This window comes from Chrysemys picta, chromosome 3 (genome assembly GCF_011386835.1).
Source record: "Chrysemys picta bellii isolate R12L10 chromosome 3, ASM1138683v2, whole genome shotgun sequence".
NCBI classification, from domain to species: Eukaryota; Metazoa; Chordata; order Testudines; family Emydidae; genus Chrysemys; species Chrysemys picta.
In genome coordinates, this window is record NC_088793.1 from 9,729,709 (window position 1) to 9,751,842 (window position 22,134).

The following is a 22,134-nucleotide window of genomic DNA, read 5'->3' on the forward strand; positions in this document are numbered from 1 at the left end:
CACACATGCTGCAGTCACACTTTGATTGGAGTGTAGATGGACCCACGTACATATTAGGGAAGGTACCAACAATCAAAAATAACTAAGCCTCAATAGTTCCCCCCTCTTACCCATTCTGCTCACCAGGAGTGGCCCCATGTCACAATGACCATCCCACTGGCTAAAGAGGACTGTACCAACTTCCCTCCAAAAGCAGTCACTGTTGCTTTGTGCACTGGCTGCACGGCATGACTACTGCAGCACCTTCTGCAGTGTGCCCAGTATCTGCTGGCACGCAGAATAAGCAAGTTTGAGTCCCATGGTGAGGAGTGAGCGACGTCTGCACTGACGCTTATTATTAAAAAATTATTCTGCTTATGAGCATTATTACTGTCACTGTCCCAAGCATTGGACTCCCACCACTTCCCTTGGGAGATAGAGATCTATTAGCTTGTGAAATAGGAAAATTCCCTTTGTTCATTTTATCCCATGAGTTATGGTTTGTTGCAGAACCTTGATATTGGTCCCACGGGGGATCTAAGGGCTTGTTGATACTGCTTTGCAGATCGGGTGACAAGGGTGTGAATAGCAGTGCGCGCCAAAGTGCGGCGCTGTAACACCCCCATGTGGACACTGCAGGCGTGAACTAAAAGGTTCCTAGTTCACATTAATGTAATCCTCTTCAAACAGGATTACATTAATGAGAACCAGGAACCATTAATGTAATCCCGTTTAAAGAGGATTACATTAATGCAAAGTAGGAACCTTTTAGTTCATGCCTGCAGCATCCACGTGGAGGAGTTACAATGCAGCCCTTTGGTGCGCTCTGCTATTAGCACCCCCCAGCACACAAACTGCAGGGCAGAGTAGATGTGCCCTGTTTCCTGTCTAGTGTTCAAGGGGAATCTAAGTTTAGGGCTCTGCTTGTTCCTCCCTTCCAGCCTGGCAGAGGAGCAGGAAGGAACTGGTTTTCAGTCTCTTCACATACCGGTAGAGACAGAAGATTGCTGTCTTGTCAATATGACAGATGCCACTAGTTAGCTCAGAAATTCCACTTGTGTTCCTCAGCTTGATTTTGGAGAAGCAGCATGAGCAAGTGGATAGAACTGGGGCCTGCGGACAGTCAGACTTTGGCCCCTGTCTTATGGTGTGATCTTGGGCGAGTCACTGAACCCCTCTGTGCCTGGCTTTCCCTATCTCTAAAATAATTATCTGCATAACCAGGATACAGAGAAGGGTGAATACCTCCTGCAAGATGCCATGGGCCCATCACTCCTGTTGAAGTCAACTGAGGGATCCTCAAGTCTTGCTGTTGACTTGCATCTTTTGAAGTTCTGCAGGCTCAAGCCCAGTCGGAGGCTCACTTCATTACATGCTTTGAGGCCTATGGAAGGAATGGCTAACTAATGTGTTATTTGCTGTTCATATTGGTGAAGTGCTATTGAGATCCTCCAGGGCGGGCACCTATATAACATAGTGAATAAAAGGACATGTCACAGTTCAGACACGACAGCAAGGGCTTTTTACTACTTAAAAGTTCAAGTGCTTGGACTCGGGGTCACCGCCGTGTGCAAGAGCAGCCGTATTATCCTTGCTGGGTCGTGTCTTCCTTATTTTGGATTACGTCGAGCAGGTTCCATTTTAGACATGTATACTATGCAGTTAGCTTCCTGTTCTAATCAGTAATGAGCAAATCCCAGGTTTTCCAATCAGATTGCACACAGTAAAATATAATACATTCTAAAACTTCTGTTCAAACAGCTCATCAGGCAATGCTGTCTTGTAAGATTTTGAACCAAATGGGTTATTTCTCTTTTGGGGGGTGTTTTGGAGCCTTTTGTAACTTAATTTTCTCTGTATTTTTTTTTTTTTTTTCAAGAAAAGAAAAAATATCCTTGTAGCAAACAACTGGTAACACTTTATAACAATCTGAATTATAGCAGCATTACCTGATACTATAACAATACATTTTAAAATGGGCAGCTCCCCATATCTAATCTTGACACTCTCCCGTCTTTCTCCAGTACTAGTCCAGGCACTTTAGTATTCTTCCGTCCTGCTCATGCAGGTGAGAAGCAGGAAATCTGTGATTTCAGATGAGACCGTAAGAAGAGAGTCCTGTCCGAGCAGCACTGGCATTGCTATAGCAGATCAGATCAAAAATCCATCTGTGTTTTACATTGGTCGGATGCTTTAGAGGAAGATGTAGCCCCACCCCTTCCCCCCCATTCCCCCAAAATAGACCCTTTGGGTGATTATATGGGTAAAAATTGATATTCAACATCAATTTTTATCTTGAATAGGGTAGGTATGGGCATTCTTCTTATTCCTATAAATGTCTAATTCTTCTTAAATCTAAGTTCTTTAGAGTACTTTGTGAGAACCACAGGCTAATTACACAAAGAAAATAAAGAATTTCCCTTTTTATCAGTTTTAAATGTGTTGCTTTTTTAAAATTTCACTGCCAGTCCCTTTGCATACTGAGAGGGGATATAACGGAGCACCTCATTTACCTGCTCTGTTTCATTTGTTTTCTATATGACTATTGGGTCACTTTTTATTTATTTCCTTGCTGAACTAAAGAATCCCATATCTCTTCTGCTATCGGAAGTCTTTCCATGCCTCTAATAATGTTCATTGCCCCTTTATGGACCTTTTTCATTTCTGCTATGTTCTGTTTGAGACCCCGTGTGGGTAAAGAGGAGCCGACCAGAACCAATTGCAGTATGCCAGGGGAGGGCATGTTATCAATTTATATCGATATGAAAATATTTTCAGGATTATTCTCTAACATTTCCTAAAACAACCTAACTTCTTTTTTGCTTTGTTGGCCACTCATGTAGCTTGACTGAGTGTTTGAGCTGTGCACAGGGATACCTAGGTCTTGTTCCTGAGTAGCTTATGGTTAATTTAGAACCAGTCAATGCACAGAAGTAGTTGAAAATTGCTCCTTCCAACGTGCATTATCCTGCATTTATCTACATTGGGCAAATGTGACAGTTGAAATTCAGTCATTTGATTTTTGTTAAATCCTTTGAGAGTTCCCAACAATCCCTTTAATATCCCAATCCCAAGAATCCCTATTCTTACGTAATTTAAATAATTTTCTTTCTGCAGACTTTTCAGTTTCCCTCTTTTAGATCCAGGATATTAATAATGTAATAAATAACACTGGTCCTTTTAGACTATAAGCTCTTTGGGGCAAGGAATGTCATTTACTATACGTTTGTAGAGCCTAGCACAGTAGTGCCTCAGTCTTGTGAAAATCATTAATAATAAGGGTATGGAACCTTGGTGTACTTCTTTACTAACGTCCTTCTATGCTGAAAATTGACCCTTTTTTACCTCTTAACCAGGTGTGGTTGGTTGGATTTGTGATTAATTTTATATTTTCATAAAGAAACAGACAATGAAAGATACAAGGTGTAAGTTATTGACCTTTTTGTGCTTGTTTCTAGTACTGCATGCATCACAGGGTCTCCAATAGAATTATGCAATTGTGCAGTTATAGAGCTTGTCAAAGCTGCAAAACTGGACAATACCACATAGGCATAACCTGCTTGGTAACAGTAATAAAATCAGGGAAGACATACATGACTAAGGGAAGGAGGGGACCAAGGGATAGGGAAAAAGAGGAGGAGTTGGGTAGAATGGAAGTTTGACAGTCTTTGAACCATCTCAAAATTCTTTATCTAAACGTATCTAGAAATGTATCTATTATAATGGCTCTCTACAGGGAAAAGCTATTCTTTCTTTGGCTGTGAACTCAGACAGGTTCAAATACCGCTGCTCTATTCTTGGTATAAGCCTATGCTTCCATTTTTGTAAAATCATGCACTTGGTGATCGTTGCAGCTCTCAGGAGCCAATGTCTTTGTGGTGGAGTTAAATCTAGTTTAGCAGATAAATAACCTAGTATATAATTTTTGGCTGATGTTCGGCTGATGTCCACTTCTTTCTACAGCTCTCTTAGCCAGTTCTAATCTGACAGAATCTTCTTACCCAGTGGCTGCTTAGTTTCTTTAAAAACCCTTGTAAGGGATCGTATCAAAGGCCTATCTGAAAGTCCAAATAAATTGTATATCCCAGTCTCCTTTATCCCTTAGCATGAATTCTAAGAGGTTGGGTTCCTTCACAGTAGCTTTGCTAACGTGTCCCTAGCATATCCCATTCGGTCTAGATATTTTATAAAGATCTTTCAGCTACTGTTTCTATTAATTTAGGTAAGGCTCACTCAGATGGAATTCCCTGGTTCTCCTCAGCACCTCTTTTAAAGGTGGTACGTTTTTGGTTGCTCTTTATTACTCCTGTATATTTCCCTGTGTTCTGTGAGCAGGGTGCTGAAGAATTCAGTGCTTTCCAGCAAGGCAGTGGTACCTTTATATCCTAGAGAACAGCCAATACTACTGTTCAAAAAACTGCCTTGGTTTAACTTTCACCTCTTGGCTCCTTTCCAATCTGCTTAGACTTCTCTGAGAGAACTTATCAACTCTGACCTACAAAGTAGAGTCGTGTAGAGTCCAAGTTCATCTAGGGAGATCTCTGCTTCTCAGTGAAATCATCCAGCTCTGCACAAGGGTATTATCTTCAGGGCAGACCTTGTTTAAATGGATTAAAAAATTAACCTCTTGTGTGTTCTAGAAATAACTGTAAAGGAATTAGCGAGCAGGTTAGCATCTTGTCACCTTCAGTTCTGGTGCATTTTATTGTCAGCAGCTAGATGGGTGGCAGTGGAATCCAACTCAGTGCATCACTCGGGTTCATTCGGTTCTCATACCATTCCTCTCCTAGAAACTAGCTTTCCTGCAACATAGTCTTTGAATAGCGTCACAAACTCACACCAGAGGAAATAAACTATCTAGCAGCAGATGCGAGATATTTGTCCAACATTTGGAGTTATTAGCAGGAGAAATTGGGAAATTAAGTTGTATCATGTATTTATGTAAGCTCTGTCGGGCATTGGAGTACTTTGAACAGGGAGACAAAAGGATGCTGCACTGGAGTACCTTATGAGCTTTATCTGCAGAGTGTCACTGGGGCTTTCTTCTTCCATTTTATGTCTTATACAGCTGCTGGGTTTACAAAGGGGGCCTTGATGGCACCTGTGTAACCCCCCACGTTTTGTTACATTTTTAAATTTGTTTCCAGCAGCATGCTCCTTATGCAAGGTGCTGTACAAACATCAAAAGCTTATTTTCTATACAACAAAGAGGACAACAATAGGGCAGTGGGGCTACACAACATTCGAGTAAAGTGAGCGCACACACACCCGCTCCGACCCCCCAGTACTCCATAATCTTCCCTTAACTGGTCAGTTTCTTGTTGACAGCACCGCTCCCAGTAGTGTGGGTTGTGAATGCTGGAGGGAAGAAAAGACCCCCTCAAGAGTCTTGGCTTTTCTGTTGAATTGAGTATGGGGAGCAGGGTGGAGGTCTAGGAAGAAAGAGAAATCCTGTGATTTGGAGCTCGGGCCTGGGAATCAAGAGCACTGTGTCATGATTGTGGTTTCAGTGCTGCTGATTTCCTATGTGCATGCCCCTTAACTGCTCAGTTTCTCTATCTGAAAAATTGGCGGGAAGTGATAGCCTTTAATGTTAACAAAGGGCTTTGTGACCCTAAGATGGAAGGTGCCTTAGAAGTGCAAAGTATTATTACAGGATTTTATATTAAGTAACATTATTGCTCTGAGCGCCCCCATCTTTTTCAGATGTCTCGTTTTTGTAAGTAAAAGGTTAATACAAATCCAGGCTATAAGAGTACTTATCTCCTGCCCAGGGGGGCAGTACAAGGATAGCTTTTTTGTATGTTACGCATAAACAAACAAGGGGTTGCTGTTACAGTCCGAACTAGATAGTTTAATCCTGCGTTTTGCCAAGCACCTTTACACGGCACCACATAAGAAGTGGCCTGAACTGGTCTTTTGAGCCTGTATATAATCCATTAATGACTTCCAGATGTTATCTGACCTGCAACTTTACCTTCAGACTGGGATTGCTTAAGCTCTCCCAAGCTAAGCAGGGCTGGGTCAGGTCAGTACTTGGGAAACGGCAAAGGGAAACCTAGGACACTCTGGGGAACGGGTGCTGGTAATTCAGCAATAGCGCACTCCGTGTTGACAGCTCTCATGATTTTATCATGAATCTCACTATATTTGGTATTTTTCTTAAACCCTGGAGGCATGTGATTAGGTGAACATCTCAGCTTTCTTTCTTTTTTTCTTTTTTTCTTTTTTTTTTTTTTTAAAGCAAGTGTCTAGCCCTCAAGGTTACAGAGAGAGGTTGAGAAATGTGACCCCAGTGAACCCTAAACGCTCAAAACCCAGAAGGCAAATAAAAATAACCCCCGTTTTTTTTACAATCATGATTTTTGGTTCCTTGTTTTTAAACACTTGTAATTGGCAATACAGAGCTCCTCCTGACTCAGTACAGAACTTTATGCCCCTACGCAGTTTTGAAGGCAGGGCTGTGCTGTGCTGCTGGAAAGACTGCGTTTCAGATGTGACATAAAACGTGTCTTGTCATTAAAGATCCCCTGGCACTTTTTGCAAGAGCTTTGAATGAGGTTTAAGACAAGTAATCCACTTTGTTACTCTTTACTATAGTATCCAATGAAGCCCTGAAAACTTGCATTCACTGCTCTGACAAAATGAAACCTTTAATGACCACAAGTGGTCAGGACCTCAGTTTTACCATACATCTCTGCAGGATTATGCCTCCAGCAGCAGAATACCCACTAGACTTTGGTGGTGCTTTGATTCCACAGGAAGGGTGCCATTGCTGAATTGGCAACACCCCTTTCTGCAGCACTTATATGTTCCTTGGAGGTTCCCTGTCCAAGAACTGACCCTTCCTTGACTTAATTTGTGAGAACTAAGGGCTCGGCTACACTTGCCAGTTAGAGTGCATTAAAGCACGCCCTAACTCACGACCCGTCCACACTGGCAAGGCACGTAGAGCGCCTGGACTCTGCAGCTGGAGCGCTCCTGATAATCCACCTCCACGAGAAGCATAGAGCTTGCTGCGCCCGGGCTGAAACGCCCGGGTGTCAGTGTGAACGAGGTGTTGCATTACTGCGCTCTGATCGGCCTCCGGAAACGTCCCATAATCCCCTTAAGTCAAGTGGCCACTCTTGTCGTTGTTTTGGAATCGGCTGCAGGAATGCGGATATGCCCTTTCAATGCCCCGTTTCTGACAGCCGGCATGCTTATCTGCTCTGGGACAAAGCAACCATTACTGTGGAATGCTGCTTGCTGTGAGTGTGTGTGAGAGAGAGAGAGAGAGAGAGAGAGGCGGGGGGGAAGGGGGTCTGCTGCTGTCTGAACTTACCAGACAGCATGCTGACATGCTCTCAGCCCCCCAAAACCCACTCTCTCTCCCACCGCATACACACAACCCCACCCCACCCCCATTTGAAAAGCACATTGCAGCCACTTGCATGCTGGGATAGCTACCACAATACACTGCTCTCTGTGGTGTTGCAAGAGCTGCTAATGTGGCCACGCCAGTGCGCTTGAATCTGACAGTGTGAACACGCTGCAGTGCTTTCCCTACTGCGCTCTCCGAGGGCTGGTTTAACTCACAGCGCTCTACATCTGCAGGTGTAGCCATGCCCTTAGTAATCCACTGCACAAGGCAGTATAGCTGGATAACTATATTTGAGGGTAGTTTAATAACACTTGCACAAAGTTTAAAGTTTTGAACGAGTTCCTCGTTTGATGGGTGTCTATATAAAGGTCCCACTTATCACCCTATTAAATCTTTGCAAGAGAAGCTTATGCCCAAAGGAGTTAATATCAAGGTGCATAAATATATCTGTGGTGTATAGTTCTGATGCTAAGTAACATATATCACGTAAATAAAGCAAAAAGACAAGCTATAATGATTCATACTTAGGTGCATTGTTAGGCACCGCTTTCAAGGTGTATCGCCCCAGCTAGTTGTGAATTATTACAGAATAATTCACACTTTATCAAGTCTTGGTGTTTTATCTCCTTGCAAGCTTTAAAAAATTCCCTGTCCCTGTCCTTCTCTTTTTGTCTGTCAATGGTTCTGTACATGTTCCAGGAGCCAGCAACACAGTTAAGCCAGGGCCCTCTCTCAACAATTTTAACCACTGTCTGCATTAAGTGCCCTCAAGGTGTTTTAATCAGGAAGGACCTCTCTGTTTCAAATGTTTAATAACTGAGAATCTTTCTGTTGAGCAGAAAATTTCTGTATGTTATCAAAAATATTCTAATCACCATATTCAATTAACAGGAAGAATAAATTATGCCTTTAAAAATTAAATGTCTTAGCTATAATAAAGAATAATTAACAATTAGAGAGCAGTTATTTTGACAATCTGATGCTATAGATTAGGAAGTATGAGACTTTCAAAGCTATTGTAAGGAAAATTCAGTTTTGAAATGAACACTTTTTGAGATAATTTTAATAGTTTGATAGAACTTTGCTGTGCTTGAAACTGCTGTCAAATTAGTGAGGAGAAAAATATATTAAAAAATACAATTAGTCTTATAGTAGCTTTGAAAGTCTCTTTCTCCTGTAGGAGATACATTACCTGTGCCTAATGTACAGTATCAAACTATATGCATGCTGGGAAGCATTTTGTAAATTACTGTTTCTTCTGGGAGATCCAAACACTTATTTATAGTAAAGGAAATTGTAAAATTATGGTAAATATTTTTTTTAAATCTTGTGAAATTCATTCAATTTATATCTATTAAAAATTTATAAAAATATATATATTAAAGTATATTAAAATGTAATGACTATTTTACCTATCTATGGTGTTCTAAATAACCTGCACCCATTAAGATTCCTCCTCCACACTCATTCCTTCCATGAAAAGAGCTATAAGAACTTTCTGAGACCTGGAAAATATGCTCTTATAGTGAGACACTCAAGAAGCTCAGTATATTTAGTTTATCCAAGAGAAAGTTAAGAAATGGCTTTATCATGGTCTACAAGTCCCTGCAGGGGGAACGAGATGTCTGATGATGTCTCTTTAGTCTTGCTGAATAAGGCATAACAAAATCCAATGCTTGAAAGCTGAAGCTAGACCAATTCAGATTTTTTAAACAATATGGGTAATTAACTATTGCAACAAATTATCTAGGAATGCAGTGGATTGTCCATCTCCTGAAGTCTTCAAATCAAGACTGGAGGTCTCTTTCTAGAACAGGGGTCGGCAACCTTTCAGAAGTGATGTGCCAAGTCTTCATTTATTCACTGTAATTTAAGGTTTCGCGTGCCAGTAATACATTTTAACGTTTTTAGAAGGTCTCTTTCTCTAAATCTATAATATAGAACTAAACTACTGTTGTATGTAAAGTACATAAGGTTTTTAAAATGTTTAAGAAGCTTCATTTAAAATTAAATTAAAATGCAGAGCCGCCTGGACCAGTGGCCAGGACCCAGGCAGTGTGAGTGCCACTGAAAATCAGCTCGTGTGCTGCCTTCGGCCCGCGTGCCATAGGTTGCCTACCCCAGTTCTAGAAGATCCACTCTAGCTCAGCCAGAAGATATGGGCTTGATGAGGTTTTTTGGCTTTGTGTTCTGCAGGAGGTCAGACTAGATGATCATAATAAATCCTAGGTTTCAGAGTAGCAGCCGTGTTAGTCTGTATCCGCAAAAAGAACAGGAGTACTTGTGGCACCTTAGAGACTAACAAATTTATTAGAGCATAAGCTTTCGTGGGCTACTGCCCACTTCTTCGGATGCTAATAAATTTGTTAGTTTCTAAGGTGCCACAAGTATTCCTGTTCTTTTTGCATAATAATCCTGGCCTTTAAATCTACGAAGACTCCTAGCTAGATGCATAGATCCTGCAGTTGCAGACAGGAGTAGAAAACCCTAAGGTAGCTTTAATTACCCATTATTTCTCTGTGTGGAAGCCATAGTCTAAGAGCCTCCCACAGGGATACTGTAGTCCCCATTTGGTTAAAATCTCAAGATTGGTAGCATGTCACTGACCTCAACTGCAAAATTGACTAATGAAGAGAGAAATGATCTTTAATACTAAATAAACAGTACTGCACATTTGATAGATATTGGCAAAAGGAACTATGGTTGTGTGGTTAAAGCACTTGGTGGGGATTCAGGAGATCTAGGTTTGAGTCTCTACTCTGCCACAGACTACCTATATGATCTTGGGCAAGCTGTTTAATCTCTTCATGCCCAACAAGCGGCGGTAGCTACATCAGCAGGAGAAGCTCTCCCGCCGACATAGCACTGTCCACACCAGCGCTTAGGTTGGTGTAACTTATGTCACTTGGGGCGGGGGAAAGGGAGATGGCTTATTCACTTCCCTGAGTGACATAAGTTATACCGACATAAGCGGTAGTGTAGACCTAGCCAGACACCTGCCATCTTGATAAATATACTAACTAGAGGGATAAAGTAGGCAATTCAGTCAAAGCAGCTGGCAGAACTTCTGCACTTGTTGGAAAGCAGAGTGTGATGTGGTTTTCAAACAGACTAAATGTGGAGCTTAAATTAGTGGCAGCCTACGGCTACTAAACACAACTCATGGGCCTTGAAAAAAGCATATGTGTTTGAAAGCAGGAGGACTGCAGGAGCATGAGCACAGCGCCTTGTGGTATAGGCAATTTATATTCATCAGCAGTAACCAAATGGGAACTGGTGTTGATGGGTTGTCACTTCCTTCCTCCCTCCCCATGAGAGATGGTGGCTATAACACAGGGCGCTGTTCAGGCTCCAGCAAGTACCCAGAGAACCCCACAGAAGACGGAATATTTCACAGCCCAAAAGCTCCCTTGACAAATAGAACTGCATTGACTATACATGTGGGAATGATTAGGTATCCTGAATCCCAGGCTGCTAGAGTGGCCCCCTGTACTGATGGTTCCAAGCTATGGGTCTGTTTGGCAGTATTGATGTTTCAGGCTTTTGAAACTAATACCCTAGACCCCCTCTCCTAGCCCCAGCGCTGCCCATCCTTACGCTGCTCAGGAGATGAGGTTACTTCAAACCCTTGTCTTGCCAGCAATGGGACGGGGAGCAATAAAAACTCCCACTGTGGATCAGTGGGATCACAACAGAATGGGAGGCTGAGGGCATTATTTGGTGTATATAAGATCTTGGCCTGGAAAACTAAACTCTACAGTTGAGCAAAAAGGTTGGCAGCTATTGCTGGAATTCAGATAGGGGCACCTTGGTGGAGACGTGTAAATGTACATTACAGAACCCTGGCTGAGATGGCGTCTGACTGTCATTGTCCTAGGCACATTATCCCTGAAAGAGAGGTTTTCTCTGAATCTGCAATTTTTCTAGACTTCAGTGTTATTGAAATGAAACTGCTTCAAGGATATCTCCATTCTTTCCCATCTTATGGATTCTCATTTCATGTAAATTATTTGGCCACTTTTCATTTTAATTCTTTACTGTCATTCTCTGCAAAAGAGATCATTTGGTTTCTTCGCTGAAGGTGTTCAGTGATTACTCGGCTGACAGCTGCCCTTTGTCTAGAAAGCAGAACGCCTTTGCAGGATTTAGTTGTGCCTGCTTAATCACTATTTTTCTTATATCTTCTAAGTTAGCTTCATGGCTATTCTCCTGAAGTTTTAGGGAACTTCCAGTATTGTGAATGGAATATTGTTTTGTGGTTAGAGCTGTGAACTAGAATTCAGGATTCATGGGTTCTTTCCCTTTCTCTGGGGGAGAGTGTACTCTAATGATTAAAACAGGGAACCAGAAATGAGGACTCCTGGGTTCTTTTTTGGGCTGTGGCAGGGAGAGTGGATGGTGGTAACAGGGTGCTCCTGGGGTCTGTTCACAGCTCTGCCACTGACTTACTGTGTGGCCAGGGGCAAGTTCCTTAATGACTTTGTCCCTCAGTTTTCCAATCTTTGAAATGTGTATTACCTACTTAACAGAGATACTGGGAGGCTTGTAGGGCTTTTCTACATGGCACCAGCAGCAAACTAGGGGGATGTGATTTCGAAAGTATTCTAATCTATTGGATTGTAACTGCTCCGTGTAGATCCTGCTGGCCCGCTCTGAAAAAGTACCTAGTGTGTGGTAACATAGTCCTCTTGCCCCTTGTATGCAAGCCCTTAGTTGTTTTGTTTTGTATTATGGTATCACCATTATTATGGCCAGAGGAGATTGGGGCCCCCAAAGAAGTGGAGAAGGGTGTAGATGTGGCATACAACCATACAATATTTATAAACCACTTTAAGATCTTTGCATGAAAGGTGTTACAAGAGTGTAGGTTAGTATAGTGGGAGTGTGGGTTTTACAGTTAAGGTTGCATAAAATTTTCCATTCTAACCTGTTTTTCGTTGCTTGTAACTTTCTGAGATCTTCGTCTTTTAGACTGGAAAATTTCAGTTTGCTCTGCCCGGAGTAGCTGACAGAACTGTCCTGTCAAAGTACAAAAGCTGAATATGGTGGGGGAGAGGGAACATTGGGGACTGTGAATGTTGATGGGGGGAGCTGTCCAGGAGACTGGATGTGGAGGAAAATGTGAGTTGAGTTAATAGGAGGGGCAGGAATGGAATTGTACCAGGCTGTTAGAGACTTGATGGGTGAGTGGGGGGGAATTCAGATGCCGCATAGGGTTTGACCTAGAAGGTACTATGGACAGAGGGCGAGAGAAGTGATCTCTACTATTGCAAACCACCTGTGGTTATTGTGCCAGATCTGAGAGTGAATTTGTCCATTTAAGTGTGAAGCAGAGGGGTTCTAGTTCTGCTTTAAACTTAAGTCTCAACAATCCTAACTGAGGAGTCACTCCTAACATCTCCTTAATGCGCCACCCTCACCACATTCTCTGCATCCCCCGTGAAACTTTGCTATTGGCATGTCATTTCATCATCATGTTGTGAAAAGGGTTAGCTTGACCAACGGAGCCCGCTCCCAGTCATCACAAAATATTGAACATGAGTTCTGTTATGGGTAGCAAGCATTGTTCCCTTTCCAAGGCACTCGAGCCAGCCGGAGCATATGGTAGCCTGCAGCTTGTTCATAGTGCATTCAGTGTAGCACGTAGATATATGCTGAATGAGAGGCTCATTAACGGCGGCTCCATTGTCTTCTCTTTATTCATTTGTCTCCCCGTTTCTCAGAGGCAGAGATTTTCCTGCATTTTTACATCTGCTTTTGTTTGCATTTCTTTAGTAAGCTTGGGCATCGTCCACCAGGTACAGGGTGGTGGATCATCCAGCCCGTACAGGAGTACGACATCAGGCTGTCACCTTATGATTGTAGTACATCACCGTCTCTCTCTCTCCATGGGGTTTGTTTTATGTATTGTAGATTTCTGGCAAGTATCTGTAAATGAAATAGAGTTTTCACAGGAAACCTAATACAGCTGTGTGGGGCAGATTTACAGAATTAATCTTTGGGCTAGATTCCCAAGGGAAATTAGGTACTTAATTGCCCCTTTAGGAACTAACGTCCAACATTTTAGCATCACTGGCATTCACAAACCACCCCCATTCAGCTGTCGCCTAACCCTGGAGGCATCTAAAGTCCCGTAGGCACCTAAATTTCTGCAGATGTACGTGCACACTGCCAACTAATTCCTGACACTGCTGAACAACTTGGCGCCTAGCTCATGCCTAAGCCCTGGTGGGTTTCTCAAAGTAGGCATTCCCCCACCTGTCTCACCTGATCCTGTAGGCATGCTCTGAGCATGCCCAATCCACGAGGAACAGGAAAGAGGATGGTGGTAACATTGTCTCCCTTACACCCAATAGCCCATTGGATAGAGCACTCATCTGGGATGTGCGAGACCAAGGTTCAAATCCCCAATCAGTGTTTGAGCAGAGTCTTACGTAGACATTGGGCTGGAGAGAGTGACTATAGCCTAGTGGTTAGTGCATAGATTGCAGTCCCTTATATAACTCTACCCCGATAGAACGCTGTCCTCGGGAGCCAAAATATCTTACCGTGTTATAGGTGAAACCGCGTGATATCGAACTTGCTTTGATTCGCCGGAGCGTGCAGCCCCATCCCCCCCGGAGCACTGCTTTACCGCATTATATCCGAATTCGCATATATATCGGGTCGCGTTATATCGGGATGGAGGTGTACTTCAACAGGAAAGATTGAGAGAACCCCACCCCGCAGTAGCCTATACCTCACTGGTTAGTATACTCACCAGTGAGGTGGGGGACCTGGTTCAAGGCCCTGCACCACATCAGGCAGAGTTGGGATTTGAACCTGGGTTTCCCACTTCTCAGATGAGTGCTCTAACCACTGGGCTATTTGATATCAGTGATGCAGTGGAAGAACCATTGCAGTTTTTCATAAGAAAGGGCTAGCGTAGGTGCCTCTGCTCAGGATTCTCCCTCTCTAGTCAGGCTCCTAACTCCTTTTGGGGTGTGGGCCTTCGGCAGCTCCCCGCTCAGTGTCTTGGCTTCTGTGAATCCCTTGCCTAGGCGCCTACCTCTTTCCATGCGTTGCACAGGGACCCTCGGTGCCTAACTCACAGTTGTGAATTCCTCTAGGCAGCAGGGTGCCTAAAAGTTAGGACGCAACTCCCAGCGTCTACGGCGATGTCTGCACTGTGCACCTTACAACGGCGTAGCTGGGCCATTGTAGGGTAAGCAGTGTAGCCGCTCTTTGTCACCAGGAGACAGCTCTCCTGGCAACACAATAAGACCACCCCCCAGCAAGGGGTAGTAGCTTCGTCGACAGGAGTATGGCTCCTGCCAATGAAGCGCCATCCACACCAGCGCTTTTTGTCGTTAAAACTTTTGTCATTCAAGGGGGTGTTTTTCCACCCCAATTACTAAGCCAAGCTAGTTTAAAGCTTTAATAAGATAATTTTAGGACACTATATCACCAACTTAAGCATAAGTAAAACAGTTAGAGCAGGATAGAGTAACAATCAGTCCTGGGGCATGGGTAGGCTGTTTTTGTCATCATCAGGTCCATGCTGGTCTATCTGATGGGGTCCTGCTTGGTTCCTCCTCCTCCAGCCCCCTTTGTTGTACACACGTCCTTTAGACCTAGTCTCGTAATATCAAGCAGGCACACATGATTAAAACTACCTTATTTATAATCATTCGATTCTAAATATATTTAATACACATATAATAACTAACCCCAAATCCTTCTAACTCATCCATTTTTATTTATCCTGCTAAAACTCTGATTGGTACCTCCTTATCTATCTTTTATAACGAGCTGTCTTTGTATTGCTTTCACCCATTCCATTATTTCTTAAAACAGTTGTCTTATTCATACTTGTCTGCATCATGTGGCCTTGGTTGGCTAGTCCTGTCCAGTCAGTATCCATCCTTCCAGTATCCATCCTTCCTATGGAGAGCTGCATCTGGCTAATAAATCACACATTTGTCAGGTGTGCTTGGCCCTGTTATCTACACCGACCAAAAATCGACTGTAGGTAAGACACAAACCTGTAGCCTTTGAAGTTGTTTTACCGGTGTTTTGAGAGCTGTGTCGGCAAGATACTTACAGGAAGCAACAAATTCCTTGACATTTTCTTATTACTACTGAATATATAATATCTGCTTCTCTGACATTATTAAATATACATTTGTCTAACACAGTTCATTATACATTTCTTGACGCTTTGTTTCCTTGTTATTCCCCTTTCCAAGAAAGTCCTGTACAAAACACAATCCCTGCAGACAGGAATTTGTAAGGGATGAGAGTTCTGTGCTGAATAGTCCATGGTACTGTATATCCAAGCGATGGTATGTTTCAGAGAATGAAAATTACATTGGTTCCAGGCTTGGGAATGTTGCCAAATCAAAGAAAGCCCTGCAGCCTTTGCTGATTCTTCTAGGAGTGTCCCTGTTGCTGCCTGCGTAGACGTTTGAGAGGTGCTGCACACCAGCAATTCCCTTTGAAATCAACGGGCCCAAGTCCGCTTCCCTTGAAGTCAGTGGCCAAACTTCCCCTGGTTTAAGACCGAATGGCATCAGGCATAGTATGGATTGTAGATGCGCGTCGTTTCTCAGGATTTAGGCCCGGCTCCTCAAAGGGAGTTCAGAGTTGCAACACTCAGCATCGCAGTGGGATCTACAAAGCTGAGCTAGGCTCCCTGGACAATGAATGGAGAGAGATGGGTGCTTTAAGAACGGGCTCCACAAAAGCCAGCACATTAGGTGGCTCCCCGTCTAAGCTAGCTGCATGCAGACAAGATGGGTGTGTCAAAGCCCCGCCCCTCTCACGAAGTTCGGTGCCTAAATCCGGGCTGCAGAGAGGTCCCTGCTCTCTCTGCTTGCAAGCCACAGCCTGGAGCCCCTCTCCTGGAGCCAGATGACTTAGTGCCTAAGCAGTTACGTGTGAGAATGAGCCTAACTCAACCCCAAATGGGAGGAAGCAGCAGTGATGCCTCCCCTGTCACTTTTAGCCCAGTGGTTAAAGAACTCCCTTGGGATGTAGGAGACCTGGGTTTAATTTCCCCTTCTGGGGAGAAAGGGGTTCAAATCCTACCTCTGAATAAAGAGCCCACTGGGCTATTCTGATGTGGGGCGCTCTGTGTCTCCTGTTGGATAAATACCTAAATAGACATCGGGGCAGAGAGAGAGAGAATGTCACTGTATTCTAGTAGTTAGAAGCACTCTCCTGGGACTGAGGAGACCGGAGTCTGGTCCCCCTGCTCCAGTGACTTCAACAGGGGAGATTGAGGGAGAGCCACATGAGCAGATCCCATAGCCCAGTGATTAGGGCACTCACCTCAGAGGTGGGAGACCCCTGTTCAGATCCTTTTCTCTACAGCAGGCAGGGGAGGCATTGAATGTGGGTGTCCCACATTGCAGATGAGTGCACCGGGGTAAGCGTTATGATGGGGCCACCACTGCTGTCTCCTCCTCTGGCCAGATTTTGAGTGGAACCCAGTCCGAAGGGCATGCTCAGAGCTCACCTACCAGATTAGGTCCCGCAGGCAAGAGAGGTGGGCAAAGCCTGTCTTCCCATGCTTTGTGGGTCACGCTGGGGTTAGGCAGGAAATAGGCATTCGTACACCTAGAGCAGCAGTTACTGAACTTTCTGCCTGCATGACCCCGTTTTCAGCCTCCCGCGAGCCCAGACAGCATGGAGGATGCCATTACCAAATGTCCTCCTCTGCACAGCCTGGCCTTGCATGCACGATACCTGCAAGGTCACTCTGTGTGGAGCAAAATGGCATCTGCACACTTGGGATTGCCACAATCCCATCTGCTGATGGCGCAACTCGACTTGAGGTCATGCCCCCTAGTTGGGGAACTGCTGGCCTGGAGTCGAGGCAGCAGTACATATCTCTGGATGCAGAAACATAGCCGCCTAGGAGACCTGCACAAAAATTTTGGCACTGAGTGAGGTTTCGCTGCCTACAGGATTAGGTGGCCACCAAGCAGGAGTTCTGTGAATCTCGGTGGAGCCTAAAACTAGGAGTTGTGTCGCTGTGTTTGGGATTTAGGTGCCTATGTAGACCTGGGTCTTAGTCTGTAGCAGAAACTCTCCACAAGAAACCTAGACGAGGAAGGGTGGATGTGGGTGTGTGTGTGTGAGAGAAAGAGGGTATTTAGTTCCCAAATCACTAACTTCTATATTCTGCCCCTCACTTAAAAATGTAATTTCAATGGTTGCAGTTGCTCTCTAAGCAAGCAAATCAAATGGATGCACATTAACAGTGCTTCTTGCTGTGCTAATGAGCAATTTCTCTTGATCAATGAATAGCAACCCACAAGCAGGATTCCGACCGTACATATAGCTGTAACTACAAATTACAGGGCGAATAGCAGGATGGAATGCAAGAAAAGAACATTCAGGCTGGACATTTACGAAAATGTACTTACAATAAGGTTGATTTAACTGTGGAATAATCTCCAAAGCGAAATCGCGGGAGTGCTGTTAACTGCAGTTATTCAAAGGTAGCTTGGAACCAAAATATTACAGGGAACAAAATCATGCTTTTAACAAGATAACCTAAATTGGTTTCGTCCATTTATTTATGTATAACATCTTTTAGCTGAAAAATAAGGATATATCAACTATATGAAGTTGTGCTGGGAGTAGATGCACACAGAGATGGGGTGGTGGGGTGCACGCATGCATGTCTCATTAATGAGTCCACTGCTACATGGTCTCTTGGTAAAAATAAAAAGCAAAATTTGTTCCCTTAAATACACAGTAACAATTGTAAGAGTCCATTACCAAGTTGACTGGGGAACTTTTGTAATTCTGACCTTTACTTTTGTAAATATATTCCTAGGAGGCAAACTGAAAAGAAATGAAGTGATCCCTGCATATAGGGTCTGAATCGGCCCCATTGACTTTGAGTTTGATTGGGCTCAGAGGTTTTAAATCAATTTGTTTGAGTTTAAGGCTAAGGAAAATATTTCTAATAGTAAAATTATAATTTTATAGCAAAACTATAGGTATAGTAAAATGATAATTATCAAAAGCTATAGCACTAAAATGTTACATTAAAATAGTCTCTTATTATCCCATAGTAAGTTTACAATTATTAAATAAAAAATACAACTTTAAAAGTGCACTCTAGAGTTAATCCATAGTTCTTAGAGTATTACTATATAGTTCTGCACTCACAGACCCCTGGTAAGAAAACCACTACATTATCCCACAGTAATGACTCAAAACAGCTGTAGTTATGTGTTTCCTGGTAAAATGTGAAGATTTTGGTGGTCAGTGTGGAGGTAGTCATGTAGTGAATGAGAAAATGGGAGATGCTTACTGAACCCCGAGAATCAACATAAATGTTGAACATTATGCACTGAATGAGACGGGGGCCATGCGGAAAAAATAGTATGTTATCATGTAATGGGGATGGATCACTTGATTATCTGTTCTGCTCATTCTCTCTGGGGTACCTGGCATTAGCCACTGTCGAAAGACAGGACACTGGGCTAGATGGACCTTTGGTCTGACCCAATACGGCCGTTCTTACGTTCTTAATTAAAGAAGCAGAGGTGCCTTAGTACTAACTGTGGGGTTTCCTACCATGAGTGTTTCACTTTGCAATAGTATCTTTGGTATTTGCAGCATTTTCTATTTCCTTATACCTACTCACTTGCTATAGGGAATGGTGCAAGTGCGGCGGTGATATTTGGTTATCTAAGGCAATTGAGAAGGTTTTAAAGGGGAACTGTGTGTTCACATGTAATACATAAACGTGCACATACTGTTTAACATAAAACTTAATATGTCTATATTGTCCCTTTAAGACCGGTGCATTTACTAGCCATTGACACCTTTTAGTGAAGCTGTTTTGGTGCATCCATGCTTTGATTTCTGAAAACCCTTTTTTTTCCCTGCAGTTACTTCAATGAGAATCAATATCCTGATGAGGCAAAGAGAGAAGAAATTGCAAATGCCTGTAATGCAGTTATACAAAAGCCAGGTAAGGACCTGATCGCACTGTTCTTTTCAAAGGAGTCTGCAATTAAATTTAGCAAATCTCATTTTATGGCTGTTACTAACAATTTAGTGCTCTCAACCAGTAGTAAGTTTTTCCTAGAGCGCTATATGGCTCGTGTCATTCAAGCTGCCGTACTCGGATGAACATGAGGGCTAATGTAGTCTTCGGACCCAAACACGTATGTCTGAAAGATACATTTCTACTAATTAAAATAGTAGAGAGCTAGAGGTGAAGTTGAGCATCAAAACATTTCATATATACAGGGTCATGTAGGGTATCCATAGGAAAGGGAATACATTTCAGAGATTTGCATTCTTTAAAGCCAATTATTTTTAGTTACTTTTACAAATATGTGCACTTCTTATCTGAGGATCTCAAAGCCTTCTACAATAGGGTGACCAGATGAGAGGAAGAAAATATTGGGACACATTGGGGGGGGCGGGGAGGTCGCCGGTGGAGCAAAAAAAAATGGATTGCGAAATATCGGGACAAGTTGCGTCCCGACCAGTCATTGGTCGGGACACGGGACAAGCGGGATTTTATCGGGACGTCTGGTCACCCTACTCTACAAAAGTGGGTATGTGGCATTATTGTTATTACTGATCTCATTTTAAGGATGGAGAAGTGTAGCCACAGAGAGGTTGTGAATTGCCTATGATCACATGGTGTATCCTTGGCAAAGTAGGGAGCCCTGGTCTCCTGGCGTCCAAGCTTCTCTGTAGCTTCTAGACATGAGTCCTCCTTGTAGGTTGTGTGTGTTAAATTAGGGGACCTCATTTCCCCTCTCCCCCCAGCATCTTCTCAGTTCTTCCTGCTCCTGTGAGGGTAGGAGATGAGAAATCCTACCTGGGAATGGAGTGTGGGCATCTGGTGTAATAATGCCAAGTTTGAAGCAGTGAGCCCACCTGCCTTTGCTTAGTTGAAATAGTAGAACATACCCAAACCTTGCTGAGAACACGTTCTGCAACTTTTGTTTACAGGAATGAAAAGTAATGTAATAAACCCAAAGGTGAAATAAAGAAAAGCTAGGACAAGACGTCATAACATATGTGACAATTTTAGCATTATTGACTATAACTTAGCAGGGAGGCAGTCTAGTCTAGTGGACAGAGCACTAGACTGGGGTTCTATTCCCAGCTCTGTCATTGACCCGCTGGGTGACCCTGGGTAAGTCATTTCCCTGCTCTGTGCCTCAGTTTCCCCATCTGTAAAATTGAGATAATGATAGCAACCACTTTCTAAAACACTTTGAAATCAGCTGATGAAAAGTGCTATATAAGTTGTTGTTGTTACTACTACTAGATCTTATCTCTGCCATCCCCATATCTCACCTCTTATTAATGTTTACTAGCTTTTCTATGGCACTCACTACCTGTGCACCTCCGACGCAGTAACCAAATTAGCTTCACATTATCCCTATGAGGCGGGAAAGTATTATCCCCGTTTTACTATGGAGAATTGGGGCACGGAGAGGTGAAGTGACTTGCCCAAGGTCACATACACATTCTGTGGCAGAGCTGTGAATTGAATCCTGGTCTCCTGTATCGGACGAGCAGCTTTGCTCTCTATCACAGTTTAAGCCTGAGCTGGCTGTAGTTGCAAAGAAAAGCCCTGCGTTTCATTTGTGAGCTGTTCTTATATGTAGTTCCACTCTCTAATGCTGTCTGCTCTAAATTTCAAGGGTTTATCACATGGCAGGGATCTGCTGATCTTATATGCATGTACAAAGTGCTATCCATACCTGTGAAACCCTGTAAACAACTGTGCTTTCTACTGTATATTTTCACAGGCAAAAAGTTGTCAGATTTGGAGCGAGTTACCTCCCTTAAAGTGTACAACTGGTTTGCCAACAGAAGAAAGGAAATCAAGAGAAGAGCCAATATCGGTAATGTATCAGAGAACCTGCTTTCAGACAACCTGAAGGGCTTAAGTAGATAGGCCAGCTCAAGGGAGCTGGAGAGTATAAGATTGAATTCTATTAATGCAAATGGCTAGAAGCGCCAAGCATTTTTAATAGTCAGTTAAAGCACTTTTTAAAATAAATCTTTCACCCTCTCAACGTTTCTAAACTATCATCGGGGACTCAGTTTACAAATGTCAGTAGTAGGACAGGAAAAATGACTCAGTGATCGGATGTCACTAGAGGACCTAATTTCTGTTTTAAGTCTGAATCTGATCAATATAGAAGGATTCATATTTCCCTAACACCAAATTTATTGGCCCAGTCCCATTGAATGTCCCAAATGAAACAAGAGAAGCAGTGATTTCTGCACTGGGGATAGGGGAAATTCAAAATGGACTGAGTTTAAAACCTTTAAAGTGCAGTTCTACTCTGAAAAGTGCCAGTGGGAAAAGGGAAGTGATTTTTAAAAAAGGGGTCTGTAAGTTTCTTGCCTCAGTAATGTCTAACTCAAATGTACTCATTTTACAAGTCAAAATGGTGGTGTTTTTCTTAATGCCAACCCTGTAAGATTCCACTGAGATCTGAAAGTCAAAATGGATTCTTTACATCTCAATACCATCACCAGTACCAAGGATTCTGCAGGCCAAATTCTTCCTTCAGTTACCCCTGTGCCACCTTATTGCTGTCAGTGGGTTTGCAGAGCCATAACCGATTGGAACATAGTAAACAATTCTGTTGACAGTGCGCAAACTGGAACAGGATACAGCTCACAAACTTAGCTGTGTTGGTTCTGCAGACTATACAAGGTTTCGAGCTTCAGACCTGAAGAAGAGCTCTGTGTAGCTTGAAACCTTGTCTCCCTCACCATCAGAAGTTGGTCCAATAAAAGATGTT

The 22,134-nt window shown here is 43.1% G+C and overlaps 1 protein-coding gene across 13 annotated transcripts in view; it reads left to right on the top strand.

Moving 5' to 3' along the window:
- HMBOX1 (homeobox containing 1) overlaps window positions 1–22,134 on the top strand; it is a 135,523-nt gene that overhangs the window by 107,818 nt on the left and 5,571 nt on the right. For all 13 annotated transcript variants that reach the window (XR_010600045.1, XR_010600046.1, XR_010600047.1 and 10 more), the window contains 2 exons: window positions 19,237–19,319; window positions 21,127–21,222. Coding sequence is in view for 10 of the 13 variants with exons in the window: in XM_005290644.4 (XP_005290701.1) it covers window positions 19,237–19,319; window positions 21,127–21,222 (179 nt within the window). In the remaining 3 variants the exon portion in view is untranslated. The remainder of the gene's footprint in view (window positions 1–19,236; window positions 19,320–21,126; window positions 21,223–22,134) is intronic.